The 23,026-nt window shown below is 35.5% G+C and overlaps 1 protein-coding gene across 9 annotated transcripts in view; it reads left to right on the top strand.

The window, feature by feature from the left end:
- Positions 1-23,026, top strand: part of ESRRG (estrogen related receptor gamma) — a 640,029-nt gene that overhangs the window by 569,503 nt on the left and 47,500 nt on the right. For all 9 annotated transcript variants that reach the window (XM_032288597.1, XM_032288602.1, XM_032288596.1 and 6 more), the window contains 2 exons: positions 5,351-5,461; positions 9,049-9,210. In XM_032288597.1, the coding sequence (XP_032144488.1) occupies positions 5,351-5,461; positions 9,049-9,210 (273 nt within the window). The remainder of the gene's footprint in view (positions 1-5,350; positions 5,462-9,048; positions 9,211-23,026) is intronic.

Genomic DNA, 23,026 nt, shown 5'->3' with positions numbered 1-23,026 from the left:
TTCTAATATCTAGATATTTCTATAAATCACTTAGACATCAAACAATATTATTATTTGGCTTTTATCCTTTAAGTTATTTTACCATTCCATCACATCTCAAATCTGTTTACCTACAGAATTGTGATGGGATAGATTGTAACACTATATGCAGATAGATGTTCAATAAATGATCTTGGCATTTTAAGATTTAGAAAATATTTTAAGTACATTTGTATAATAACCATAATATAATGTTATTGGATCATTATAGCAAAACATCATGGAAAATATGTTCTTTATATCCATCTTATATTTGGAAAAGCAAATAAGAGACTCATCAATGTTTATAGATATAGTTATGGAAAGAGCTAAAGAACTGAACCATTCTGACTTGCAAACTATGCTTTATTTCCTTTGACACATTCTTTGCATAATATTTAAGATAAAGTACTTAAGATAGAGTATTATGTAATTACAGTTGAAAACATTAATAAGGAAAACTTTAATCTTCACAAAATTGTGATTACAGATAATAGACCAAGCTCATAGGGATTTAAACATTGATTATTAGCTATCCTTCATTTTGATATATACAAGGCTAAAACTTTTAGTCCAGAGCATATAACAAAATTACTATAAATTAGTTGTACTTACAAACAATTACATAAAAATAATCTTATTTGGTAATTTGTATTATATTTCTCTTTTCCTGGCCTCTCTTCATTTTTTATTAGATTTATATTTATTTTTAACTCAAAACATTATTTGCATGTATTCCTCCTAATGAGAAATCACGGCTTAAGTCTATGTCCAGGAAATGGTGATAGAGATAGAATTGTCATTCAATGCTTTTGACTTAGAATATTTTAAACTTAATAGCATTACTTTTTAGTTAAATACTTCTGTCCTTTGCAATCTACCTTTTATCACAATAAAATTTGCTTTTTAATGAGAAGAAATGTAGTATCCCAATTATGCAGAGTTTGTTTTCCATTGACTTTTCTAAAAATTATGAGAGGTGCTTTTTCATAATCCAATGTTTAATTTTCTGAAATCCTGCCTCATTTATGATATGGTGCTTTAATTGTATTGGTGTTTTTAATTGTTTTTAAATTTTTTTTCTGGAAAAACATTAAAAATAGAATTATGTTGAAACTATACAAATATCTTAAGGATATCTATACAGTATTGTTTTATAAGACCATTTAAAATAACATTATTGAATTTAAGTGCATATGTTATGATGATTTACATAAATAAACCTATTTTTAATGTTGCAGAAATAAAGAGGCTTTATCACATGTTTGAAGACACATTTTGGACTGTTTTAACTTTTAGACCTATATCCCTTGTGTGTAGGTGTTTATATGATTGTCCTGAGGGGAAAAACTTGTTTTACTGGTAGTGTTTTTCCCTCAATGTAACTGAATAAATTGATGATTACTTTCATTATGATGTGGAAGTAGTTGCATCTGTATGTTACTAGGATTTTGGTTCAAACAGTTCACCAAGTATGAAGTCAGATAAACCAAAAATTACCAATAATAAAATCGTCATCCCACTACACAATGCATAAAAGACAGATTTTTCCAGATTTTGAAAATGAGTTAAAAGCAGTAGAAATGTTTTCTACTTTATTTGAAATATTTGAAATTGAAAATATTTGTCTGCTTTTTACAGGGAATGAAAAATTCACAAGTATCAGTTATTATGATCCTTTAAAATATATTGGCTCTAGAAATTTTTACCATTAATTATTACCTAAACTTGAGGAGAATATTACTGCATATGGAGTCTGTGTCAACTCTTACTATATAATTATGTAATCTGTTTTTATGAGTCTCAATAGCTAATCTTTTTCTACTATCATATAAATAAAATTACAAATCATAAAAGAATGCATTGTCCAATTAATCTTTATTTAGGAAATAAAGTGTAAAATCATGACTTATGTGAAAAGTTTTTCACAAGATAGGTGTATAGTCAGGATGAATGAATGGATGGATGGGAAGGTTGAGATGTATATATGAGCGTATGGATAGATAGTTATTGATCTACACACACACAGGAAGGGATGTGGGGTAGAAACATAAGAGAGCACCCTCTTAGAATTGTGAGGCATGGAATAGGTAATATGAATTTTTCTGTAGTCGCCTTCTGAAGTTGAAATAGAAATGCATAGTAATGGAATGTATTTGATAATATTTAAAGAATGAGTCTCTACAAATACAAAAAAAAAAAAAAACCCGTAACACATAATAAGAACCCTGTCGATCAATGACGTGCATTTTTTCTTCGTGATGTATCATAGCTAGTTTTCACTGTTGCTCTTTCTTTGTACACTTAGCCCAGTTGGCTAAACCACTTGATGGCTTTAATGTGATATAACTGAATGTTTGAATTGTTTTCCACCAAGACCTTGAATCAAGTCACTCAGCCATGGTCTTCTTCCACAGGCCTTCATAATGGACAAAACTCTATTGTCAGAAACTCACCAGCTCTGACTTCTAGGTTAGACAATATGTAGTGTTTTGTTCAATATATGAGGACATATTGCTAATGGCGAATACATTTTTTGACAAGCATGAAAGGCAAATTTAGGGAGTCTACAAACCCAATCAAGATTTATTCTGCCAGCTTTCTTGGCTCTGACAATCGTAGAGATGTCCAAAAATGTTTCCTCTCTCTTTAGCTTTTGCTGTCGGTTTCTCTCTCCCTGCCTTCTCTTTACACTTCTAATAATATCAGATTAAATGTTCTCATTGGGTTGGAATTGGATGACAAATATGTGAGGATATAATTAGTGTCATATGCTTTTAATGTTTTAGTAAGATTTTGAATTTGCAAAACTCATGTAATGAAACAGGTTTCAACATGTCTTAGATGACCAGATAAAATGTGGTCACCCTCAACTGGAAAAATATTCTGAAGAAAATTTTGAAGAGAAAGATGAAAAAAAGATAAATCATGATAAAAGTGGAGAGAAGAAGGTGGCGTTAAACTTTATTAAATATAGATGCAATAAAAATAGAACATTAGGAATTCGATGAACAAAGGAACACACCTGCTGGAGGCATGAAGTGCTTTAAAGGCAGCAGTAAAAGAAATATAACTTCTTTGTGACCAACATGCATGGCAATTTTCAGTGAATAGTTAATAACCATACCTAACTTTTGGTTTTTGATATTTGTTTGTTTAACCTATTTAACTTTTCTCAACGTTGTCTCCTGATTTTATTTACGCTGTATTCTGATGTTTCAATATGACAATTCAGACTTTATCTAGAACCAAATATTTGTGTGTTCCACTAAAAGATAATCAACTCTTAAAGTAGTATTAAGATAATATGAAAAATTGTTTTCCTAATAATCTTTTAATATTTAAGTAATATACTTACTATAAGTATTCACATAGAAATATATCTGCCTTTCCCAAATTGTTTCATATAACTCAGATAACCCACAACTCACACATTCTGCATGACATTAATAAGTATTCCAAAAAACCCCAGCTCTGGTTCAACTGGTTTGCAAAACATTGCATGTGCTATGTATCTTCCTCTTAGAGTTTCACAGAGCCCATTGCATATTAATGGCTCTGAGAGGACTTAAGTAAAAATAGTAATACTGATGATGCTGTTAAACCAAATCTCTTTCCTAAACAGTTTGAGAAATACCAAAATATGTACATGAATTACATGGTTGGACTTATAAATGGGTAATTTTACATTGTTATATCAATTAAGGTACAACCTAATACCATAAAAAGAGTGTCTCCTCACTTCTGCTCCCAAGTAATCATCCTTATATTTGGTAGGGATTTATGTGGTCCTGTGCTAAACTTTATAATTACAGGCTGGAAACTAGATTATTAACAAGCTCTTCCCTATCACTTCCTGATATTAATGAAATTTTCCTATATTTTTAATCCCATTCATTCCCTTGGTTTTTTCCGTAATCTTTTAAATCCACTGCCAGAAAAATCCCCTTTGAATCTTGACCCAACTCATCACTTTTTGGGAAAAAGTTTTATTCCTGACAGACTACTTTGGCCTACTTTCCAGCTTCACCCTTTAGTTCTCTCCTATTAATGTGCCCTTCCTTCAACATCCAGGCCTTTGGAACTCTTTGGGAAGCTCCTCTTTATTTTTTTTGAGATGGAGCTTTGCTCTTGTTGCCCAGGCTGGAGTGCAATGGCACGATCTTGACTCACCACGACCTGTGCCTCCCGTGTTCAAGTGATTCTCCTGCCTCAGCCTCCCTAGTAGCTGGGATTACAGGCATGCGCCACCACGCTAGGCCAGTTTTGTAGTTTTAGTAGAGATGGGATTTTCCCATGTTGGTCAGGCTGGTCTTGAACTGGCGACCTCAGGTGATCTGCCCACCTCGGCTTCCCAAAGTGCTGGGATTAAAGGTGTGAGCCAATGAGCCCAGCTGGGAAGCTCCTCTTTCTGTTCTGTATTCAGCCTATACCTGTTCTCAGTTTTCTTACATATGAGAATAAATACAAATTTGTGCCAATATGTAAATAACATTCCCCTTCAGAGACATATTGACATTTTGATATGGAACAATTATTGTATCTCGCGGGAGTGAATCTTGTAGTGTTAATTCCAGCCTCCCTCAATATAGGTGTTCTTTTTTTTTTTTTTTTTTTTTTTTTTTTGAGATGAAGTCTCACTCTGTCATGCAGGCTGGAGTGCAGTGGTGCGATCTCACCTCACTGCAACCTCTACCTCCTGGGTTCAGGTGATTCTCCTGCCTCAGCCTCCCAAGTATCAGGGACTACAGGCACACACCACCATGCCCGGCTAATTTTTTTGTATGTGTTAGTAGAGATGGGGTTTCACTATGTTGGCCAGGCTGGTCTTGAACTCCTTTGTGATCTGCCCACCTCGGCCTCCCAAAGTGCTGGGGTGCTCTTTATTCAGCTCAGTTCCACAGGTCCATACTGAGGCCTCTGGAAGACTGGAGGAGAGTTGGATAGCTCTTGATCTACTTGATCCTACACATTGAGCTTTCAGGGCTGACTGATGAAGAGGATACAAAATACCAGTGTCTTTAAGAAACTATACTACCACCACATAGTGGCTCCTTAATCCACACGAAAATCAGCCTTTTCTTTGATGTGCAAATAGTGACCTCGATGGCTTTGCCCAAAATGTCTTTTGGGTCTGTCATCTGCTAGCAGATTTGGTTTTCAACTTCTGGCAATTTTGATTTAGCCACCACTTATTTACATTAGTACCCCTGGTCTATTCTGCATTCTACTGTTTGTCACCTATGTGCCCTTGGGGGATATTATCTATGTATTTGATTGGTCTCAAAGATAGCTGCCTTAATAGTAAGCTGGTGTCTCTTTTTGCTCACAGGGGTGCGTCTTGACAGAGTACGCGGAGGTCGGCAGAAGTACAAGCGCAGAATAGATGCGGAGAACAGCCCATACCTGAACCCTCAGCTGGTTCAGCCAGCCAAAAAGCCATGTAAGTACAGCAGATGTGTCTGGCTTCCCAGAACGTGAAATCCTCCCAGTTGGCCCTACGTACATCAGCTTTGGCATGCCCATCCCTACTGACTCCAAGGAGACTTCTCTTTGTTGGAGAACAGTGGCTCTACTCCCAAGGATTGTCTGTGAGGAGGAACAGAAACTCAGCTAATTATCTTGTTTTTTCTTTTAAAGATATCGGTGGTTTTCTCTCTCCAGCCTTCTTTTTACCTAGTCATTTTGTGGAAGCATAAGCATATTAATGCATAGCTTATACAGTGTGAATTTTACGTTTACTGGTTATCTTTATTTGCAGAGGTACATAAAATGGATCATATTGTGATCATTAGTTCACTGGAGCTGTTAGTTTCAGATTTCACAAGAAAGTGATTTTTGTAGTTTTCACTAACTAAATGAGTTTGACTGCTCAACCTCCCAATGAAAATACATTAGGGGCCTCATTAATTTGAAGCTACAGAAGGTTAACACAATAGCTAGCAATAGATTAAAACAAGAATGGGCACTACTAATAACAAGCATAGGTTGCTAGTTCCATCTGAGATGCCCTTATGGGTGATATGAATTGTTTTTAAAGAGCTCATGGTTTTATGTGGCCAAGTTGCAATTTGAAAGGATGACTGGTACATTGCTAAAATGCAAGCCCCATTCTTTTTGTCATTAACTAAAAAGAGTTGGACTATAGATTGAGGCAATAACAGTATCCCATTTTCTGAAAATCAGTTAATAGTTGCAGTGCAATAGAACTAGCGTTTTAGGATGTTTATGAATAGGGTTCCTACTGAGCATGGAGGAGTGCTTTGGTGAAAACAGTTCTCACATTTAGCTGTCTTTGTCTAAGAAGATACAACCGGCACTCACCAGAGGAAAATGCATCTGTAGCAGTTCTAGGAAAGACATAGGTAATTTTTGATCTGCCTCCAAAGAAGAGGTGTCTACTTCTAATTCAGATTCTCCAGGAGGGGTCACTGCTGTGCATCATACATATGTGAGCATATGGGGATCTGTTAAATAAATAAAACAGACCCTGAACTGTAAATGAAAGGACATTTTAGCTATGTCAAAGGAAAAACAACCAGTTTTACATAAAATTAAAGCTTAAGTGAACATATGGCATAGTTTCCTTTTGCCTTTCCAAAAAACATTATGTTGATTATACCTTCAATTGTCCAATCTGGCATCTTCTCCTCAGCCTGCATAAGCCGTTTGGCATTCTGCAAATACAATCGAGGACTGCATTAAGCAGATTTTGCACATTATAATAAAAAAACTCTCTGATAATACAATAAAATGCAATAAACATTAATGCTTAATTTCATTAGAGGTTTAGTTTTCCTGAATTCACTAATATACAGACTGCCCGTTTCTCATTTATTTTATACAAATGTTGACTGAAACCATTGATAATTTCCTTTACTGAAAGAAAAACGAGCGCCACCCCATTTGTAAGTTGAAAGGATAGAGAAACGTCTATAGTTTTCTTCGTAAACCTGAGAAATTGGGAAGTGGCTTGTCAAGTACCTCTAAGAAGATTACAGCAATTTCAGTGAGCTCCATTTGTCTGAGATAAAGAGGACTCCTAATAAATCATTACTCATTATCTAAAGGCCTCTGTGTTAATTTTCCTTAGTCCATCCAATTAGTGTGTTTTTGTAACAAACATTTATAAAACTTAATTTTCAGATCCTGTCAGATAAGTGTCAAGAGACTATGCTTGGGCTTTTCTGAGAAAGTGGCTGGGGAGGTTTCTGGACCCTGACTGATTGTGTACTACAAAGGCCCAGGAATGAAAATTGGGTTCTATTGATTCTAATTAGGGAAACATTAAATAAGATTTACCTAGAAAGAGTGCTGCCGGCTATTCCTTTTCTGAATGATGGGAATTTCTAAACTTTAGCCAGATTTCTCTGACCCCTCATGTCAAGTATCCATTGACTCGGATAAAGCCAGTGCTATGTTCCCTGTACTAAAAAAAACTGGAATCATGATTACCTTTGGACATGTTTTCCTGCTCTTTACTATTGTATTTGCTTCTAATCCTGAGAATCTAGTGGTTGCTGACAGGTTTTGTTGCATTGTCAGAGCAATGAAAGTTGAAACTTTTCCAAGCATAACTAAAAATACAGGGTGTTGTTTCTGTAGCATATTTAAAAGAAAGCCATTTTCTGTCGATCCTGCAAATTGAAAATTAATCTCTATTTGATTTTTAATTATTTTCTAGAAAACAGTATTGGGGAATATTTCCTCCCAAATCTGCCTATTCCATTTGATGATGATAGACTATTATCTGTTGTCTATTTGAAATAAGTGTAATTAATATGGGAGCCATATTTAGAAATTTTTTAAATGTTAGAAAAAGTGCTAACGATAGCTTGGACAAGTCTCATTCTTTCATGAAAGGAGATAAAAAGAATGCTATGTCTAATTCCAAGTTATGTGAAGTCTTTTATATTGGGTTAAAAACTTACAGCAAAAGGCAAAGAGTCTGGTAAACACATTGGGAACTTTGGCTGTGTTCACAAGAATCTCATTTAAAGTCCTGGTTTCTACAGTAATAGTACATAGAACATTTAAATATATGGGTTTATTCTTACCCATTTGTATCTCCTCACTTAGAATAAAATATAAAATCTTAAGCTACATATAGAAATTGAAAATAGGGCCAACAAGAAAAATCATTCTGTTAGCAAGGCTTTACAGCCTCTTCCATAAACTCTCACATGCCCCTGAGCAATAAAACACATTTGATGTGATGCCCTCCATTTGTCTCTAGTGTTTATTTTGTGAAGGATTTTTAAAGCATATATCACAAATTTCAGACAGATAAATCTGAACAGAGAATGAACTAAGGACAACAGATGAAAATAGAGCATTAAAGAATTTGACACACAGAAGAGAAAATGACTGTAACATTTAAGTAGGAGTATTTTTATGGAAACATATTAGCTGTATTTGGAAGGTTGGCTGGATGTGTGGGGAGCGAGAGAAAGAAGAAATTCCTATTTAATGCATCCCACGGAGATAGAGTTATACAGTCAGTAATTCACCAAGGCAGAAGGGCTCTGACCTTTGCTCTTCTTTAAAGGAATTAAGACAATTAATGACTTTCATGCCCATTATGACTATGGGCATTAGTAGTTCTTTGCCTCCTGCATTATGGTCTATATTTCAGTGGTGTACTGGGGGTTTTATTGTAAGCTGTTGTATACCATTTAATCTACTTCCCAAATCCCACTTAAGAATCAAAGCACAAACTCAGAAAGCATCTAACTTCTCTTATCTGTTTGCTATAAAAATTTTCACTACAGGACAGATGCTTCATTCCAGCAAAAGCAGGTAGAGCAAAGAAGAAAAAAACGACTACCTTCTATCATGACTGCAATGGCTTATGTCTGGCTATGAGCTTTCCTGAACACTGTTTAATATATACATCTAAGCCATAATTGGAATATTTAAGGTTTATTGTAGGCTATTTGGATTGTTTTTCAAAGCACAAAATACTCTAGGGTTTATAAAAGAGGGATGTTACTGCTAGTGATCTTGTAGTGCTCTGGTCTGATCTTACAGATAACAAGATTGTCTCACATTTGTTGGTGGCTGAACCGGAGAAGATCTATGCCATGCCTGACCCGACTGTCCCCGACAGTGACATTAAAGCCCTCACTACACTGTGTGACTTGGCGGACCGCGAGTTGGTGGTTATCATTGGATGGGCAAAGCATATTCCAGGTACGTTTTCTAAAAAGAAAAAGAAAAGTTTGCAATTAATTCCCTAGGTTATGTATATAGATTTGGGCAAATTCAAATTTTTTTCATTTGGACTTAACAAAAATTCTTTATGTTTATTTTTAATCATAATTTAGAGCTTTGCGTATCCTAATAGAATCCTTAAACTTTATATTAGTTATATTGGTACCACCTTGAGTTCGTGTTAGTTTTTCATATGTACAGGTACTACTGCCAGTGTAAGCTAACGAGATTATAAATTTTAAAAATTATTTATCCTTTGTTAAAATTCTTACCTTTTTCCTAGCAAATACTTCTCCTTTCCCTTTGCACTTTAAAAAGTGTTTTTGTCAGAGGCAGTCTAATGTACTATTTTCTCAACGAGAAATCACTAGTTTTGCTCATAGTGCCTAGTTATATTCAATTGCTAGTCATAGTCACAAGCTTTGCTTTGGTTTACTATTAGATATTTATCTTAACTGTACAGATAAATTGTGAAAATAAATATTAAATGCACATGGTAACTTTTCCTATGTGGTAAAGTTAGCATTTAAAAATATTTCTCTTCTTTTTCCTCTTGACTCATCTTGTAATATGAATCAATACATACATGCTTGTAAGTTTTGAGAATTTAAGTATTCTACTTGAATTATTTTTTCTTTGGTCTTTAATTTTCAAATAGTTTATAAACAAATTTTCAAATGATGAGCAATGTTTTTCTGGTACAGTTAACTTATTTCTGTCTCCTTAAACTAGTTTGTCTTTATGCTTTGAATGCTACAGTAATTTCTTTAATCAAATTGATGGAAGTCCCTTTCCCAGCCCACACTGAAACCAATTTATTGGTCATGATACGCCAGCTATGTTGCTAACAGTCGTAACGAACTGTCAGGCGATACCGCAGTGAAGCTAATTTGAAGTCATTAGGTGTGCAGCGTTCAGGCGACAATTTGTTACAGTGGTTAGGAACACAGCTGACATTTCTGAATGGCTTTGTTCGTTGCAGTTCTAGATGAGGCCAAGCAAATTGTAAACTAATTTAAACATCACTCTGTATTATACCAGCTACTTTGTCTTACACTGTTTGCTAATAAAACCCCTCAAATTAAGTCAAAACTACTTAAATAGGTGAGCTTGTATATTCTTTAGAAGACACCTGCCCAAGGATTACTACATCTAAAGGAAGAATAAGAATTTGATCATGTGGATATTTGATATTGCAGTTGGATTATAATCACATCTATATGACTTTTAGAAAAATAAAAAGAAAGGATTTATTACAAGATGTAAAACGATTGTTGACTACGGCAGTGGGAACAGCCAGAATGTAGTTCAACAGTATGTGAAAAAGTATTTGTAAGGAAAATGTTAGTGAAGGGTTTGAGAGACCAAAGAAACAAGACTAACATTTGTTGAAGTGTCCATACTTTTTTAGATAATTGATATACATCATTTATATTAATATATTATTATATACATATTAAATATCATTTTTCTCACCCAGGGTTTCTCAGCCTTGGCACTATTGATATTTGGGACAAGATAATTCTTTGTCATGAGGGGCTGACCTGCTCATTATAGGAGGTTTAGCGGCACCCATGGCCTCTACCCACTAGATGCCAGTAGCACCCCTGAATTGTGAGAAACAAAAATGTCTTCATACACTGCCAAATGTCCCCCAGGAGGTGAAAGCGCACCAGCCTGACCCTCCTCCCCCAAATTGAAAGCCATTGTTCTAACCCAGGAATCGAGTATTAGTTTTTTCAATTCAAAGACAGAAAGATTTGAGGCAGAGAGAGGTAAAAACACTAGCACAAGTTCACAGATGTACCCAGTACCTTCAGCATGGCTTCCTGGAGGAGAATCAAGATATTTTAGTCTCTAGTTGATGGCATTTAAATAAACTACTTCAAAATGATAATGTTGATAGTATTGTTATTAACAACAGCATGAAAAGCTATGTCACTGTGGCTCCACACTACCCATTATTTCAGAGAATTCTGCTCAAGTTCTCCCTGATCTGTAAAGCCAATATTTTGATATCAGTTTGATAAAACATGATAGAGATCGATAAAAGTCAACAATTTCTTTTGAACTTTCTAGTAAGGAACGTCAGTGATAAATTTGTAGGTCCGACTATGCATCCAAGTAGAAATGTCAGCTTACAAAGGGACTTGTCACAGTAAAGGGGCTCTAGTGACTTTAGTAAAGATAGCAACTTTAAATAGCTATGAGTAACACCATTTCCAGTGGTGGAAACAATTACTATACGATTATGGGTTCGGTCTTAAGCTGAGGCTTAGAATTGGTGGGGACTGACGTTATTCTCTCTCTATAGCAAATGTCAGAAGAGTTCACTGTGGAGTGATGATTCACAGTTCTGATTTTCATGATACCCTGAGGGTGTTTTAAATGATTGCGAGGAATATCTTGGCTTTTCAGAAAGGGATTAGCAAAACAAGAGTTAACAGAAATTCAAAAAGGAATTTTAACAATACCTATGCCATACAGTGCTTGAGGTAGAAGGAGAGGGTATTCCGGTATCAAAGCACGCCGCTGCCTTACCCGGGGATCAGGAGGTTGGTCGTTAGAGGACCACGCAACTATATGGAGTGAGAGACAGGGAGGTAAAGGCATGGAGAAAGTAAAGATTAAAGTCACATTTCTGCCTCGGTAAAAGTGAATTCGTGTTCTTGATAACATGAACCAGTCCTGATAACTGGGGTCATAGCCAGAATTAAAGCCAAATCAGAGCTGAAATTTCATCTGTTTTGGTCTTAACTTTAAAACTCTTTGTTTTTGTAAAGCTTATGTTAAAGTGAAGTCATTTTTTTAATACACTAAAATTCAAGCCCCTGTTACCTTTATGCTCTTCTCAGTTTGTATAATTATACCCATACATATATATATATATATATATATATATATATATATATATTTAAAATTAAGTTTAGCATCTAAAATGAGTAGCTTTTCTGTGCTGCTTCTAATATACTTTTATACACTTTCTTTTTGCTACATAAAAATGTGACGAATACAACAAAAGAAAATATTGAAAATACATATGGAAGGGGTTTTATCAGTAAATAGAATTAGTTGACTTACATTAATAAATCATATAAATGGGAAAGTGTGTTGTTATGAAACATGACCATACTTTATCTAAAGAAGAAAAAAGATCACAAGGGCTTTAGAAAATGCTTGACTTTAGTTGGAGGAGCATAAGGGCACAAGAACAGATGATGGTGCCCTAATAGCCCTTTTTAAGAATGACAGGGCCCAGCCATTAGCATCCTTTTATATCCTTGGAAATTGCTCATGCCTCGCTTTTCTGGTTCCTATCTGCCTGACTCTTTTTTATTTCTCTTTCAATTTCGTCCGCGCTCGGATAAGCGCATGCTAACACAATATGATTGAGCTGTAAAATGGAACGCTGTCGCCTCTAATCTCTTTTATGTAGATACGGAGGTACTGCACACTCCACTTCATTCTCTCTCCATTGTTGGCCTTTTTTAGAATGGGTTGCCAAGTAATGGAGGCGCCGTCAAATATTAGAGCTAGGTTTCACAGGGTGTGATAAGACGATTATCAGCCCAACATTCAGATCTGTTATTGTTCTTTTTGGTTGATTAAAATATTATTATGTACTATAACTTTGTTAGCAAAATGCAGAATGTGCTTAGTCAGATGATGCTTTAAAAAGCATAACCCATATTAGCTGACCTATATAAGTGGCTTAAATATATGTATGTATCTTGCCAGACAACTTGGTTTAAAAGAACAGACTGGTATTTTAACAATTAAGTGAATGAATGCATTTTAGAAAAAAATTGTCCTTGTTTAATATGGCAGATTTTCAGGTCTGCTTATTTTTAACATGACAAATTAAATAATTACCTATTGAAGAAAGGCGGACTTTGCTCAAGTCTGGGGGCCTCTATTACATTTTTCAAATGATATCTATTGTAATGGTATCAAATAGAAAAGAAAACTATATTTTTTCTTCATATTAACTGGAGGTAGGAGATATTAAGCTCTAAAAAACATTACACGAAGAAGATGATATAACAAAATGGTCTAAGTATATGTATTCACATAAGAAGCAAAAATCTATACCACATAAACCAATATTTACTGTTTGCCCTGAAATATTTTTTAAATAAAAAATTTAGTTAGGAGAACATATCAAAAATCGCTTATTGGCTTAACTTTTTACAGTTTTCTTAGAAGCATTTAGACTTTTCCAGCAATTACAGGAATCTAAAGAACATGGGTAAACTGTTTCTATGTTTAGGATATAAGCTTTGAAAATGAATGTGTAAATATTTACTGTTAAAGATACTGCTCGAAGATATACTTATTGTTCTAATAAATTTTAGAGAGACCAATTTTTAAGATTATATTATCGACCAACCAAAATTATGGTGGTTTCATTTTTAAAATACTCATTACTGGATATTGATGGGTAAAATAGTTGTCTTAAAATGGTAGCACCATTAAGTGATTAGGATACATGGAAAAGCACAATAAAATATGGCAGAAATAATTTAAGGTTATGATTCTATTTGTAATGTAAACTGTTTCCATGTGTATATGTGTGTGATTAAAGTTTGATGTGCAGGAAACAGGACATGGTTCACTAAGGGTGAGTTATACCATGTGATAGTAACACCTTATATACTCTGTTTTGGATCTGTATCATTGGCACTTAAGAAACGTTTATTGATTAGTTGACTAAAAATATGCATAGCACAAAACTCTCAATTGACTCTAAGTTTCCACCCTCTACTCCATGCCATAACTCAATTTACATAGACTTATAATATTTCTACTTAGCTATGAATGAAGTAAAATACTTGCAGCCTCTTTTTTCAGGATTAACTTTTCTTTTGCATATGTAACCTACTGATTTTAGAGCTGTGAGGTAGTTAAGTCTTTTAGTTAAGTGGAAGAAAGTTAAATACAAGACCCAAAACCTTGGCACTTAATAAGACTGTTTAAATTGTAAGAATATTCAATTATGGGCTGGGCACAGTAGCTCACACCTGTAATCCCAGCACTTTGGGAGACCAAGGTGGGCGGTTCACCTGAGGTCAGGAGTTCAAGACCTGGCCAATATGGTGAAACCCTGTGTCTACTAAAAGCACAAAAATTAGCTGGGCATGGTGGCAGGCACCCATAATCCCAGCTACTCAGGAGGCAGGAGAATCACTTGAAACCAGGAGGTAGAGGTTGTAGCAAGCTAAGATCGCACCACTGCACTCCAGCCTGGGTGACAAGAGTGAGACTCCATCTCAAAAAAAAAAAAAAGAATATTATGAAATAGTTAAAGGTTATCTTTAATGTACCTGGCACTTATATACCTGTAATTGTGATTAATAAGGGTCGAATGATTCTGAAAGTAAAATCAGAAAACCTGAGCTACAGTTGATCAATTTTTTGTAAGTTGCTTAATTGCTCTCAGTATCAGTTAAGATAGAAATCAAATGAGAAAAAAATTCACATGCAAATTATTTATATGTATAAATAATTTTCAAATTCCAGAACATGATCTAAATATGCAGCAGTCAGTGTTCATTTTTTTTTCAAGGTACTGCACGTAGATTGTCATTGCAATTAAAACCAACCGATCTAAAAAGTTCATAAAAGCAACTTATAAAAATTCAAAACAAACTTCAATTTTAATAGAGAGGGGAGGAAAGCTTATTTAACCAAGAGAATCACTGTGTAGATATTGTTGTAATTTTATTCTAGTTGGGCAGGACCTTTAGCTTCTAAACAATTTAGTCCAGCCTCTTTGGTCCAGCCTCAAATAACTGAAAGTTTACCAGTTTAGGTTTCTGAAGTCACAACCGTGGCATAGAAACAGGAACTGGTAAGTTGAGAAACAAGTTTTGAAAAAAATAATCTGAAGTATTACTCAGGGACTCCGTTTTCTGCAGCTACCCTTGCTGGAAACAAAAAGTAGACTAACAGAAGTAGCTAGGTTTCCTAGGCAGAGAGCTAGTTCAAGAGACAAGCTAAAGCTGTGAAAAATTCTCAGAGAGGCCTATCCTCCCCACTCTTGCCATTGTTTCTGACCTCATATACAATTCTGTCGTCATACTGAATATCCTGTGCTCACGTGACCTCCATTCTAGCATTGCTTCTGCTTGTTCCCAGGACTCCCCAAAATACGTTTGCCATCAATACATAGCCATGCTCTTGTATCCTGTGATCAAAGTGAAAGAATCATTTCATTGTAATCACTGAATGCAATTTAAGCATTTGACCATCTGCTATATCTCTAACACCACACTTTGTACTATAGGAAATTTAAAAGTTGTACATGACATGACACCTACCCTGAATGATGGATATATATCTGCATAAATACATATACATGTTTGTGCATATAGTTGTGATAATCTTCTTGGTTTACAACTTTATTAGTTTCAGATCTGAATTTAGTCAGCTTTATTTTTTTCATGGGGTTAAGGTTTAAATATAAAAATAACAAACATCTCCATAGTTATTCATTGTTTACAAAAAGACCCTTACAAACTTTTATGTGACGTCCACAATTCTGTAGGTAAGTTTTAATCTTATTAGTTCCACTTTATGGATGAGCAAACCCAAGAGTCAGGAACTTTGATATACACCATTGATAAATGACACGCAGACACATCGTATATTTCACTTAATGTGTTTTGGTTTTGGTTTGGTTCGGTTTGTTACCAGTGGCTTCCTTATATCTTTCTTTCCATTCCTTGTCTATTTTTCTCTTGTTCATTGTCATTTTTTCCAGATTACCCACCTCCATTTTATTTGCCCTATCATTAAATCTTATCTATACATTAAAAAACAGAAAGATTAAAGGGAAGGAGAGTGAATTTTAAAAAGAAATGTATGACCATCTTTAAATCAATAAAAATCAAGGTGTTTGGACAAGAGTATATTCGAAACATTCCTGATTACAAATTTTACCAAAACAAGTAAATCACTAGCTGCTCATGTGAAGAGTTGGCAAAGTCCTTAAATGATTGGTTGCTAAGATTAGATGCTCTCTCTCTCTGTCTTCAGATCACTGAGCATTGAATCTGATTGAAAGTTATAGGTAAATTGGAGCAGAAGTGAGTAGTTGTGTGAGACTTTCAACCATATAAAAATGTTAGCTCTACCACTTAACAGTTACTTCTTAGTTTCTTCCTAGTTTCTTCCTCCCTCCTCACCTTCCTTTCCTTCCTTCTATGCATAAGCATTTAATGAGCTCTAGGTCAGGCCCTGTGCACTAAGGATACACACATGAATACAGCACAGGTTCTGCTTTTAAGATCTTCACAGTGTGGTGGGTAATTCGGAGAGATCATTTGACAACTATAATTGAATGATGAGGGCCATGGTAAGTCCTCTCCTACAGAGTCACATGGAAACTGAGAAGGAGGAGCATGAAAAGAAGATGTGACTTGAGGCTGGAGACATCTGCAAGGACCCATCCTGGAAAACCTTGAATTTCATGCTGAGGAAAACAGATCTTATTCCAAAGGCAGTGATGTGCTATTGGAAGTTTTAACTGATGATGACCTGATTTGAACTGCATTTTGTAAAGATTAAAATTGGAACTTTTGAGTCATCTTACACAGAGAAAGATTGCCAAATACATTTGAAAACAATTCCTGAGTGTTAAGGATTTCTATATGTACTATGTCTTAAAATGTGTTATCATTTTAAGGCAAGTTCATGGTAATTGCTAAGCTCGTTTAAATGATAAAGTGACAGGAAGAGCTCAATCATTCAGTTCACTATGTATTATAATCTTTTAGAAGCCTGAAATTTCCTGAAACTTACCTGAGGATTATCAAAATTTTGGCATCCTATAGACCTGGCCCAGGTCATATCTTTTATTTTCCTGTCGTCCTTTGCTTTTGTTAATGGATCTGTTACCTCTGACTTTTTAGTTACTCTTAAGCTATTTGATAAGTTAAAAAGAGAAAGCCTTATGGGTCTTGTGAGAAAATTGTTAGATAAAAGCTGGCACAATTAGTATAATTCATATATGCTTAAATGCTTGATTAAAATAGCTTTTTCCACCTCTAAAAGAAAAGTTGGGGGAGGAGTGCAGAATACGATGCACAGAATGTCTTGTTTTCCCCTTTGCTCCTTTTTGACCCTCCCTCCAACCCTAATCCCACTTCCCTTCAGTGGACCGCTTGCACTTTTTCCCCTGCGTCCCCCTTTATCTGCCTCAGCCAATCTCCAAATGAATGCATGTCTATCCTGGCCTTGGCTTTGACACTCTGGATATATTGATTAATAGTTGCCCTAAGCTCCTTTTAGCAAATCAAATTTTCACTTTTAGCAAGGATTTCGCCTCTGATTTATTCAGCAAAGTGAAATGCACTAAATTGACTTTGACATTCAGGGAAAATGGCTGAAAAACAAAGAACAGAGGAAAGAGATATAAATTGTGTGGCAGCTGGAGATACCGCGCATCCGAAGAGGAGTTTTCAATAGAATACAGTCATTTAAAAGCACTTTTTAAACAGGCAGAAAAGTGATTTCTTAACATTGTTTTAACTAGTCAGTTTTCTTTTTAAAAGGGGGCACCTGTATTACTTAGCTGAACTCAGAATTTCTGAGATGATGCACTGTATTTTGTGTGTATAATAACTGGATAACCCAGCTTTATATCTATCAAAATAAGTTTGTGAAAACTGGAAAGTAACCTAATTACTTTGGAAGAGAAATATTCAAGTCCATTTAAACACAAAATAGAACTGTTACTTTGGAAGTGCTAGTGATTCATAGTAAAGTGTGTATGTGTTTTAAAGGATAGAGCTTTTTCCACTAGAAGGAGAATTTGAAATAATTTTGGATCACAAACTTCAGTAGAGAAAAGCCATGTACCTTTGCTCATCTGTATGCTTTTTTTCCCCCAAGAATATCAACCTTGGCTGTGTTCTTTTATGTGAGTGAGTCAGCCTACCTCCTTGTTAGACCAAGGTTCAATGAATAAGTAACCACCAGGTTCAAGAAACAAAGTATGGTTTTGATGTGTAAAAGGCAATGGTGCTAGTGTGGATAAAGAAAAGAGAAAGGGAGTTGAACTGAACTCAATATGGACACTTGGGGAGGAATTAAAGGTGTGAGGAATATCAGGGAATATTTTTGATATTGAGATCTAATAGACTGTTGCATTGCCTCTGTTGAGGGAATCGGCAGTGAAGGCGAAAGCTGCAGCCAAGTCCTTTGCTGTTCATTTCCCTCTTTCTTGTCGATGATGGATGAATTTTTCTTATTACCCACAGTAAGAGTCCAGATATAGTCAAAGTGCTACTCTCCCTTTAACTATACATGTTTATTATTCTCTTTTTTACTTTTCGGCAACTCTAACAGGAAAGTTGTACTAACTGACATCAAAAGTGACCCAAACTATCCATGTTATGACATTTTACAAGTTCGGTTTTTTTTGTGTGTATGTGAGATAGGGTCTTGCTCTGTCACTCAGGCCGGAAACGTGATCACAGCTCAGTGCAACCTGGAATTCCTGGGCTCTAACAAACCTCCATCCTCAGCCTCCTAAGTAGCTGAGATTACAGGCACAAGCTACTGCACTCAGCTCAAATGATCTATCTTTTTATTATTGAGATAGAGTCACTCTTGTCACCCAGACTGAAGTGCAGTGGCATGATCTTGGCTCACTGCAACCTCCAACTCCTGGGTTCAAGCGATTCTCCTGCCTCCAAGTAGCCGGGAGTACAGGTGCATGCCACCACATCCGGCTAATTTTTGTATTTTTAGTAGAGGAGGGGTTTTACCATGTTGGCCAGGCTGGCCTCAGACTCCTGACCTCAGATGATCCACCTGCCTCAGCCTCGCAAAGTGCTGGGATTACAGGCTGAACTACTGCGCCCAGCCTCAAATGAGATATCTAAACACCGTACCAGGTGTGTCCACAGCACTAGACTCTTATGGGCATATTATTTCACTAAAATCATGCTGCTTCCTCCCCAATGCAGCCATCATAAATGACCTCAATTAGAACAACTCAATTAGAAGAACCAATTTAACCTGCCAAAATCACTCTCATTGGCAACTGTATAAACAGTTTATGTTGCATGTTAAATGGTTGTAACACCTCCATTGGTTTATACGTACTTTGCTATGACTTAAGAAAACTTTTATTCCCCAGAAAAAAACACACTTGTAAAAATTTTTATTTCTGGAATAGTCCACAATTTTTTTATATTAATTTTTGCCAGGTTTTTTTTTTCCTATAGCAAGTGTCAGGAATGATATACAAAGGATATAAATTCAAAGTAGGGGTTTTATTTTAGCCTTTTATGTACTCTTGGATCTCTTATATTGCAGTTAAATGTTCTTTTCATATGAATTTAAAAGTACTAGTACATTGTGTTTTGGAAAGGAGAGGAATATAATGAATAAACCCAATCCATGATAATTCTGAGAGCAATAGTCAATTCAACTTGTTAATCCTAAAACTCTACTAGTCTCCATTAATCCTATAACTGTGCTTCCAATGAGGAAATTATATTTTCATTGCCAGAATGGGCATTATTCCGGCAACCGCAAATTGTTAATATTAGAAAATCAAGAAGGGGAAAGGACCAATTTCTTCAACTGGATTTAGCTTAAGCAAGTTGAAAACTGAATGCCCAGGTCAGCAACACACCTACCCAGTTTCTGAGAATCATCTGAGCCCAATTAAATACCATAACACTAGGGGTGTCTCCAAAGAGCAGCCACCTCCTCTCTGTATGAGGGAGACTTCACACCTGCTTAACCTACATTAGGAAAGGATTAATTACCTGAAGTGCTGGGCCTCCTCCACCAGTCAGCACGTTTGTGCCAGGGCACATGGTGGCCTGGGCTGCAGAGGGAGAGAGGGAGAAGGAGCAGCTGTGAGTTCCTGGAGAAACTAACTCCTCCTGACGTGGTCAGCGTTTTAGGAAAAAAAAAAAAAAAAAAAAAAAGTCAAGCTGCTCTTATTTTTGTTACTTGTCTGCGTCATGGCAAAGCCCAGTGGCAGGGTGTCCTCAGCACAGATTTGTATACCTAAAAGAGGAATGCATTCTCAGAGGTTCAACTACAATGTTTTTTAGATTCACCTGTTTTGAAAAAACCTGGAATAATTACTGCAGATTTTTCAGCTTTGTTTCTGTGAATTGCTGTTATTCTAAAAGAGAAGGTTTTCTAATAGATGTTTCCAAACTTTCAAAATATGATTGTTTATTTAAAAGCATGTCTAGAGGAAGCTTTGTAATGCCCCTTTATAATATATGGAATAATAGCAAAGCGAGATCCCTTTTCCCAAAAAGTCAATTCTGAGATGATAGAGCCGGAATGGCTTTTAGAGATAATTTGCTAGAACTTTGTACTTTAAGAGGAGGCACCATATTGTAGTTAGCAATGTAATATCTTTGTAGTTAGAGATGCTCGTTCAAATCTTGGTATTGCCACATCCCATGAACTCAGTTTGCTCATATGTAAGTTAAGGTTAGCAATATCTACTGTATGGATTGCTAAAATAAGCCAATGAGTTAACATAGGCAAAAGTGCTCGATCCAGTCTTTGACATACAATTTCAAGTGTGCAACAATGTTAAATGCCTTTACTTGCACATTCACTTATGGATAAAGATGCTTAAGATCAAGAAAGTAGAATGATCTGCATAAGGTCACAAGCTAGTGAGACAGGGCTGAGACTAAAACTCAGGTCTATTATCTCTCAGTTATGCACTGTTGATATTTACCATTATCACTAACAGTTTTTCAGAAAAGAGTATACTATACCTGCTTATGCATAGTATTTGATATTTAAAAATTATCACCTTAACTTTTTTCTATATTATATCACATTATATATATGTGTGTGTATTTATATGGACAATAGACTATATTTCTTGAAGATAGATGGATAGCAGTGAATGTGTTATAGGAAAGTTATATTGGCACATTTGAAAAATTATTTATCACAAAGTATAAACAATAGACCTATGTTATTTGATATAGCCTGGGTATACTATGTGAATATGCCAATCAAATCTGTTTCTGAAGGATTAACTTATAGATACAGTTCAGAATCCTTCTATTTTGTGCAGAGGGATATAGTAGAGAGACTGACTGAGATTTGTGATTGGGGAACATGGCCAACAGCCCAAGCAGCCAAGAGTTTGGTTGACGGAAGAACTGCCAAGGATCTTGATGCAGAGCTAAATAGTAAAGACAACAGAAGGATAAAAAACATGAATTCATGAGGTGTGCCTTACTTATAAAGCATCTTTGAACATACCATGTAAGCACTGATGCTATCTTTGAACAAACACTGTTTCTGGCAGATCACTACATAACATTTGGCTAAAATTAGCTTGTGAATAATCCACGAGTTTTAATTAACCCTATCGGTTATCTGACCCTTCACACTCTATGGGGTTGTTAACATGTCTATTTGCCATGAAACTTTAACTCAAATTGCCAAGGCAGTTTTTTATAGTTAGAATAGAATTATTTATTATTTAATTTGAATCTAACCATACTATAGTGGTATGGTTGAATACATTTTATATGGCCTGAGAATGGGTAGTCAGGTCATCACAAAACATTAACTAGGATATTTTTTGAGACATCTGAATATGGTAATAAGCTTTATAATTTCAGTTTGACATTTTCCTAAACACTTTGTAATATTCAATTCCTCAACAAAAATACCATGTGCAATATATTTTTGTAGCAAGCTCATGCCTATTCATTTATTCACTAAACAAAGTATATATTAAGAGCCTACTATATGATAAGCTTTACTAACACTGCTATTCTTGGGAGACTGAGTATTTTATGACTATGATGCATGGCTTATGCATTATCAAAATATTTTTTGAAATTTTATTTTGAGACTATTGGGCAGCCTATTCGTGATCATAATTTTAATTTTTCTGTCTCACATATTCAAGAGTCTTGAAGGAGTGTTTTGAGAGTAAGTCAGATGTCAGCCATGCCTCCTGGCCTAGTATTTCAGCTTTGACTGCTCTACACACTCTATTCCCGTGTTCTGAGTATCAGCCGTCATCTGTGAACTAGCCGGAGAGCCAGCATCTGCCTGAAAGGGCTTTTATGCTGTTCTCAAACTCCCTATGCATGGTTGTTCTGAAACTGTTTGGAGTTTAAATAAACTACTTCAGAAACGGGGCCCCTTTATGAACAGAGACCTATATTCTGCATTAAGGAGAATGGCAGTATCTTCACTTTAAGAAAAGGTTCTTCATTGACTATGACTTACTCTGGAAATATAGAACTGATTACAACCATCGTTTTTCTCAAGACTGTTGACTTTTGTTCTCTCTGGCAACAGCACAGTTCAGAGGTGTGGGCTCCATGTTGCGTCCATACTTGGCTTGTTATCCTCTTATCAAGCTCTTAGCATCCCTTTGTTTATTTGAGGCGACAGGAAGACTGTGTAAAGGCTGCTTAGTCAGGGATATCAGCCTTGTTGGCAGCGGAGTGATTGCCAGTTGAAAAACAAGGCATTATTGCTCATTTTTTCCCTCTTATTAGTTTGATTACATTTGCAAATCAAATCAATCCATCAGACATGATCAGGCCTCGTCCGCATTTTAAGGAATAGTAATCTCCGTCTAATAAGATGCAAATGTGTCACATCGGTAAGTAACCAATAAATCATCATCTTGTCTTTGGCAATCATTAAATATCAGAACCAACAGTCAATTTTTAGTATTTTCAATTTGCGATATGCCGCTGGAATATAAAGATAGATGGACGTAATTACACAAACCAAACACTATTTCAGTTCATTCCAGACAGCA

Source organism: Sapajus apella, unplaced genomic scaffold, assembly GCF_009761245.1.
Source record: "Sapajus apella isolate SASKATOON/1434 unplaced genomic scaffold, GSC_monkey_1.0 scaffold22, whole genome shotgun sequence".
Lineage (NCBI taxonomy): Eukaryota > Metazoa > Chordata > Mammalia > Primates > Cebidae > Sapajus > Sapajus apella.
Note: the sequence above shows the minus strand (reverse complement) of the source record. Positions and strands in the feature narration are given on the sequence as shown.